General features: G+C 46.6%; 1 protein-coding gene across 1 annotated transcript; it reads left to right on the top strand.

Annotated features, from left to right (window-relative positions):
* The first annotated feature begins 476 nt into the window (after positions 1-476).
* On the top strand, positions 477-7,908 carry LOC109399056 (TBC1 domain family member 22B). Its single transcript, XM_019671487.3, has 5 exons — positions 477-1,403; positions 5,789-6,318; positions 6,376-6,558; positions 6,629-6,852; positions 6,914-7,908. The coding sequence occupies exons 1-5, from the start codon at positions 880-882 to the stop codon at positions 7,046-7,048; spliced, it is 1,596 nt and encodes a 531-aa protein (XP_019527032.3). The 5' UTR covers positions 477-879; the 3' UTR covers positions 7,049-7,908.
* Positions 7,909-8,217: the final 309 nt, after the last annotated feature.

The following is an 8,217-nucleotide window of genomic DNA, read 5'->3' as shown; positions in this document are numbered from 1 at the left end:
ATATAAACGATGCCATGAATAGTATTTTTCTATGCGGGTTATCAATGCGTATAAAAATGCGAGCATTCCACCAATGCGCATAAAAATGCGTGTTTTCTATCAGTGCGTAGAAAAATGCGTGTTTTCTATCAATGCGTAGAAAAATGCAAGTTTTTTTGTCAATGCGTATAAAAATACGAACAATTTTATCAATGCGTTGAAAAGTGCATGCAGTATGTTGTTCAATTTTACAAATGCGCGAGAAATGCGTACCTTAATACGCTAATGCGTAACAAAATGCGCCAATGCGTATGTTAATACGCAAGGCTGAATCGAAAATGCGCTAGTGATTCGCCCCTCGATTCTGCTATTCAAATCCTGCTTTTCATTATTCGGCCTTTCGAGTTTTCTTTTTTAAGTTCGGAACACCCTATAGGGAACCACTATAGTGTAAAATTAACCCAATTTCTGCTTACCTTCACGATATCGTGTACACTGCTGCTGTCAAAATAGTGGAAAGAAAATTTTATCACAGTTTTTCAGCTACACGAAGTCGATTCCAATATTTACAATTTATTTTGCCAAAAATCATTGGAAAATCTTCAAAATTTCGTCAACCTGTTAGCAAAAGTGTTGACGCAGCAAAGGAGTGCGTGTTCCATCGGGAGACCGATTCCCATCGGTCGCACCATTTGGTTTCTCCCCAAGTGGAAGTTTCGTCCGTCGAGCCAGCAAACGATGATTGACAACAAAAGCTCAGCCCGTCGTCGCAGCAGCCCCATCGTCATCGTCGTCAGCTAATTAAGGTGCGTTGCAAGGCAGCCAGTAGGTAAATTCGTCTTCATTGGTATTCTGCTCACTGGCGCGACTCGGAAACTCGAAAGTACCGCCGCCGCCGTGATGAGTTCGAGCAGTAGCAGCGATGCCGGTTCGTCCTTCTGGAAGAACAATTCCGGTAGGATACCGGGCAGACCGACGGCCGCCTCCAGGATGGGCGGCCCAGCAGCAGCAGCAGGGGGTGTGGTCCGCGGTGGTGCCATTCCGGGTGGGGCCAGCTCGAGCAACTCGTTCCAGGACTATCAGGAATCGGTGAGCGATGCGTGGGATCTGGGGGATGATGAATTTTGTATCATCTCCGGTACGGTTGATCCGGCGGCCCGGATATCAAAGAAGGTGTCCCATTCGGCAGCGCTGAATGTGATCAAGACACATCGTAGTGGGAGCAGTGGGGATCGGGCAGGACGATTGACGACCGAGGTCAGTGTGCACCGGGGAAGTGTAGGGGGTGCTGCAAGTACGGTGACTGGAACGATGACCGTCGTAGAGAGCTTGGATGGTTTGAAGATCGATAGAACTGTGACGGAAAAGGCTTTGACGCAACACCAGCCGAAATACGAAGCGATAAATCATGTCAACGAGAATCGGTAAGTTTGTTTACGCATTCTACTTATGTTTTATATTTAAGCACAAGCTAATTCCTACGTGGCCTCGCAACATATAGAAACAAATTAGTTTGAAATTGATGAAATCTCGAAAACCGCAATTTCTGATATTAGATATTTTCCAGTATTACTTGAAAGCTCGCAACTTTTCAATTCAATCTCTAACTTCAATTTAGTATTTAACGTAATCGTTATGTGTAATGTTATGTTATGTATTAACTCCTAACGAATTCACATAACAAAATAACTAAGGGTTTCCAGGAGAAACTCCTCAAGGAATCCTATCAATCCTGAAGCTTTTCCCCAAGGAATCCTTGGAAGAATTATTTTAGGAATTCCTGCAGGATTCCTAGATAAAACTTCTGAAGGATTCCCGCAAGATTATCCTAAAGGTATTTCAAAAGGAACTTCTGTAAGTTTCTCAGAAACAACTCTTGGAATACTTTAATAACTAACACCAGGCAGGAGGACTTCCAGAAAGAACTTATATAGAATTTTCTGAAGGAATTCCAGAAGAAACTGCTGAGTGATTTGCAGAATGAGTAGACTCTTGGAAGAATTCTCCCAGAAGCAATTCATGGAGAAATTTTTAGAATAAACTCCCGCAGGATTCCCAGGAGGAATGCTTGGATGAAACACAGTAAGATTCTGGAAAAATTGTTTGAAGAGTCCCTGAAGGAACTTCTGGTAAAATCCTAGAAACATTTTTTAAGGAACCTCAGAAGAAACTCCTGGAAGAATATCAGAATGTATCAGGAGAGATTTCAAAAAATAATCTTGAAAAAGATCCCGTAGGAAGTTCTGAAGTACCAGGACAGGAGTGTTGGCGTAGGCCCAATAAGCCACCCCCATTGCGAATAACATAGGAGAAAATACGACTCGATACAATCGGCAAAGACCCACGCGACGAAATAAGGACTACGATTGGAAACTTGGAACATGGAATTGCAAGTCACTAGGTTTTGCAGGATGTGACAGGATAATCTACGACGAACTACATCCCCGCAACTTCGACATCGTGGCGTTGCAGGAACTTTGTTGGACTGGACAGAAAGTGTGGAAAAGCGGGCATCGAGCGGCTACCTTCTACCAAAGCTGTGGCACCACCAATGAACTGGGAACAGGATTTATAGTGTTGGGCAAGATGCGACAACGTGTGATCAGGTGGCAGCCGATCAACGCAAGGATGTGCATATTGAGAGTTAAGGGCCGTTTCTTCAACTACAGTATCATCAACGCCCACTGCCCACACGAAGGGAGACCTGATGACGACAAAGAAGCGTTCTACGCGTAGTTAGAGCTAACATACGATGGTTGCTCGCCGCGTGACGTGAAAATCGTTGTCGGCGACATGAACGCGCAGGTAGGAAGGGAGGAAATGTACAGACCGGTAATCGGGCGAAACAGCCTGCACGCCGTATCGAATGATAACGGCCAGCGATGCGTAAACTTTGCAGCCTCCCGTGGTATGGTAGTCCGAAGCACCTTCTTCTACCACAAAGATATCCACAAAGCCACCTGGAGATCACCCGACCATCAAACAGAAAACCAAATCGACCACGTTCTAATCGACGGTAAATTCTTCTCGGATATAACCAACGTCCGCACATACCGCAGTGCGAATATAGATAGATCACTACTTACCTAGTCGCTGTATGCATGCGCTCAAAACTTTCGACAGTTATCACCACGCGTCGAAGCCGAACGCCGCGGCTCAACATCGAGCAGCTGCGTAACGTAGAAGTGGCTCAAGACTACGCGCAGCAGTTAGCAGTGGCCCTACCAACGGAAGAGCAGCTTGGCGCAGCTACACTTGAAGATGGCTGGAGAGACATCCGATCTGCCATATGTAGTATCTCGGCTACAGCACTAGGCTTCGCGACTCCGAATCACAGAAACGACTGGTACGACGGCGAATGTGAACAGTTGAAAAACGAGAAGAATACAGCATGGGCGAGAATTGCAACACCGTACGAGAGCGAATGAGGCACGTTACAGACAGGCGCGGAACAGGCCGAACTCAGTCTTCCGGATGAAGAAACGCCATCAGGAAGAACGAGATCGCGAAGCGATGGAAGAGCTGTACCGCGCTGAACACATACGAAAGTTCTACGAGAAGCTAAACCACTCGCGCAGAAGCTTTGTGCCACAAGCCGACATGTGCCAAGATAAACACGGGAATTTTTTTTACGAGCGAGCGTGAGGTGGTCGAGAGTTGGCGGCAGCATTACGATGAGCACCTCAATGGCAACGTTGCAAGTACCGAAGGTGGCGTGGTAACAGATCTAGGAGTATGTGCACAGGACGAAAGACTTCCGGCCCCTGACCTCCAAGAGATTGAGGAGGAGGTTGGCCGGTTGAAAAACAACAAAGCCGCTGGAGCAGATCAACTACCAAGCGAGCTTCTAAAATACGGTGGAGAAACACTGGTGAGAGCACTACACTGGGTCATTATCAAGATTTGGGAGGAGGAAGTATTACCGGAGGAATGGATGGAAGGTATCGTGTGTCCCATCTAGAAAAAGGGCGACAAGTTGGATTGAGGAAACTACCGCGCGATCACACTACTGAGCGCTGCCTACAAGATACTCTCTCAAATTTTATGCCGCCGACTATCACCGATTGCAAGAGAGTTCGTGGGGCAATAACAGGCTGGATTTATGGGTGAACGCTACAACGGACCAGATGTTCGCCATCCGCCAGGTGTTGCAGAAATACCGCGAATACAACGTGCCCACGCATCACTTGTTCATCGATTTCAAATCGGCGTATGATACAATCGATCGAGAACAGCTACGGCAGATTATGCACGAATACGGATTCCCGGATAAACTGATACGATTGATCAAGGCGACAATGGATCGAGTGATGTGCGTTGTTCGAGTATCAGGGACACTCTCGAGTCCCTTCGAATCTCGCAGAGGGTTACGGCAAGGTGATGGTCTTTCGTGCTTGCTGTTCAACATTGCTTTAGAGGGTGTAATAAGGAGAGTGGGGATAAACACGAGTGGGACGATTTTCACGAAGTCCGTTCAGCTGCTTGGTTTCGCCGATGATATTGATATTATTGGTCGTAAATTTGAGACGATGGAGGAATCTCCGCTTCCGCCACCCCGAATTTATATCGACGGTGATGAAATCGAGACGGTTGAAGAATTCGTGTACTTGGGCTCACTGGTGACCGCCGACAACGACACCAGCAGAGAAATTCAGAGCCGCATTGTGGCAGGAAGTCGAGCTTACTTTGGACTCCGCAGAACTCTACGATCGAATAAAGTTCGCCGTAACATGAAGTTAACTATCTACAAAACGCTGATTAGACTGGTCGTCCTCTATGATTACGGGCATATTTCGTAGTTAGCCAGAACCGTCACGAAATGTACCGCACTGTATGTGAAGCTGACCGCGGTTACAGCGCCCTGCATCTGGCACAGGAGGATTACCAGCTGAACTGCGACATCAAGACCGACTGCGACATGAGGTGATCGTAGCGTGGAAGCAGAAGGAGTTGCATTACACGCACCCTCATCAACTGGAGCTCGAGCACATCGATAAGGCGGCGTCGAACTCGTGGCTGGGGCGGGGTGACCTCTTCTCGAAAACAGACGGTTTCATGGTAGACATCCAGAAGCGGTTAATTGCGACGAAGAACTATCGGCGGTACATATTGCACGAAGACATGGAGGACCGCTGCAGGAAGTTCAATTCAGTAGGAGAAACGATCGAGCATGTCGTTGCAGGTTGTTCAGTGTTAGCTGGATCTGCCTACCTCGATCGTCACAACGCAGTTGCCAAGATTGTGCACCAACAGCTTGCTTTAAAGCACAACCGGGTCGACAGATTTGTACCCTACTACAAGTACCAGCCGGACCCGGTTCGGGAAAATATTTGCATAAAGCTGTACTGGGATCGCGAGATCATTATGGACGTGCTCATTCGTGCCAACCGGCCCGACATTGTGGTTTACGACAAAAGGATGAAGGGATTACCCGCTAATCGACATCGCTGAACCGTTGGACCATAATGTCCAATCGACGTTCTCCGGCAAGATAACCAAGTACCACGACCTAGCGGAGGAGTTGAAGCAGATGTGGCACCTTGAGGACGTCCGTATAGTTCCGGTTGTCCTCTCGGCAATCGGAGTTGTTCTGAGATCCACAGAGCCTTTGCCATTTTTCAAAATTCTTGTTTTTCATATAAGTGTGGAGGATGGCCCACATGCCTATCCAAGGTCTAGTTCCTCCTCTTTCATCCCGCTCATTCTCTTGCATGTTTAGGAGAGAGAGTAAGAAAAAAGAAAAAGCTGGCTACGCCAATGAATATGTCATTATTGCGTGTGATCAAATATTTCGTATCTTCTCTTCAAGTTACAGACAAAGATTTCACGCCTACCCAGGCCGTCCACAGCTACTGAAACTGTCGTCCAATGTGGCCTCCAAGGATGTCGAGTGCGAATCCAAGTACGAAAAGTTCACCAACATCCTGGAGGCACCGCTTTTGAATCTGATCGCCCTCAAAGAACTCAGCTGGTCCGGAATCCCCCGGAGGATGCGAGCCGTCACGTGGCGCCTCCTTTCCGGATATCTGCCGACCAGCCTGGAACGGAGAAACACCGTTCTGGAGCGGAAACGAGCCGACTACAAAAAGCTCGTCCAGCAGTACTTCCACGTGGACAGCCGGGACGAGATCCAGCAGGACACCTATCGCCAGATTCACATCGATGTGCCTCGGATGAATCCGCACGTTTCGCTGTTCCAGCAGAAACTGGTACAGGAGATGTTCGAGCGAATTCTGTTCATCTGGGCCATCCGACATCCGGCGTCCGGATACGTACAGGGAATCAACGATCTGGTGACGCCGTTCTTCATCGTATTCCTGCAGGAATCCGTGGGGGCCGGTAGGTTCAATTGGTATGTGTCGCGAAACGAAGACTCGTAATTTTCTACCATTTCAGAGAAAGATCTGGAACAGTGCCAATTGGGCGATTTGTCGCTCGAACAGCGGGACATCATTGAATCCGATTCGTTTTGGTGTTTATCAAAGTTTCTGGACTGCATCCAGGACAACTACATCTTTGCCCAGCTCGGCATCCAAGAGAAGGTGAACCAACTGAAGGAACTCATTCAGCGAATTGACGGTGAGCAATTTTGTTTCGACACGTGGCCCACAGTGGGTTAACACACGAATTCTTATCCCCACAAAAACAGGAACCCTCCACCGGCACCTGCAATCGCACGGCGTCGACTATCTGCAGTTTTCGTTCCGCTGGATGAACAATCTGCTAACCCGCGAACTGCCACTGTACTGCACGATCCGCCTGTGGGACACCTATCTGGCCGAGTCGGATGGTTTTGCCGTGTTCCAGCTGTACGTGTGTGCGGCCTTTTTGCTGCATTGGCGTGAACAGCTACTACAGGAGAAGGACTTTCAGGTAGGTCCGAAATTGTGTCCACGGTGATACATTTCAGTAATTCTCGGTTTTTGACACACAGGGTCTGATGCTGCTGCTGCAAAACCTGCCGACCCACAGCTGGATGGACTCGCATATTGGCGTCCTGGTGGCAGAAGCGTTCCGACTCAAGTTCACCTACGCCGACACGCCCAAGCACCTGGAGGGCAAAAGTTGACAGCACCACAGCGAGCGCAATTACAACTACTGTAAAAACTATCTCTATAAGTTTATTTAGATTGCGGGGGACGTTCGTTGCGTGAGCCGCCGGTTCCGTTTACGTTGGAATTTGTTTCTTTCAGAAGGTTACATTACTCACATTGATTGTGATTTACTTATTTTGTTTTGTTTGGCTAGTTCGCACGTTCGGATGAGGGAAGGGATGTTAGGATCGTGAAGTTAGGACAAGTGGGAAACGTAGTTGAGAAAGTATCATAGACCAACACAACTCGTTAGATATCTATGAAATACACAGTATAACAACTAAATCAAATATTTCGATTTTCAATCGTAAAAAAAAACAAACAGTGGGAAAACAATGATACATATTCAAGAGAGTTAAGAAGGGAAAGAAATCAGAATGAACTGAAAGAAATACCAAGTAAAGTGGACTAGATTTGTCGACTCGTGAACAAGGAGGCATGAAACTACCCAAGGTTATCAAATTTTGAATCGATTCAATGTAGGTTACAATTTTACGTTTATTTTATCACTCGGAATGAAAAAAAAAAATATTGAAAAGTGAGAAGAGCATAGGATACGATACAAAAAATGCAAATCATTTTCTAGATTTACGTAGAGTTTTTATAAGAACAGAAGAAATATGTTAAAATCGATAACAAGTCGCCGAATATTATTAGAAAAACAAGCAAAACATCAGGAAACATAAAACAACCAACATATGGAAACTGGAATACAATTAAGAGGACGTTTAATTGATAATTGAATATAATTATTGGAATCGTACGATAAATAAAGAAAAAGAAGATCATCTGTACACTTATAGGTAATCAATAAACAATATTATAGAAAATGGTACTGCTGTCTGATTTCATTCATTAGATTGAGGAGGTACGTCCCGAGCGTCTGTTCACACTAAGAAGGGGCGACTCAAACAGCGTCCCTTCTGGTATCCAGCGGCTGAGTATGAAATGTTCCTCCATCGGAAGCTATACTTAAGGTGGCAGCCCCAACACGGTGAATAAGGACCATAGGAGAACAACCTCTCTCTCTCTCTTCTCTCTTCTTGGCGTAACGTCCTCACTGGGACAAAACCTGCTTCTCAGCTTAGTGTTCTATGAGCACTTCCACAGTTATTAACTGAGAGCTTCCTCTGCCAATGACCAT

This window comes from Aedes albopictus, chromosome 1, assembly GCF_035046485.1.
Source record: "Aedes albopictus strain Foshan chromosome 1, AalbF5, whole genome shotgun sequence".
Classification (NCBI taxonomy): Eukaryota; Metazoa; Arthropoda; class Insecta; order Diptera; family Culicidae; genus Aedes; species Aedes albopictus.
The sequence above is the reverse complement of the archived record's forward strand: the minus strand, read 5'-3'. Positions and strand labels throughout refer to the sequence as shown.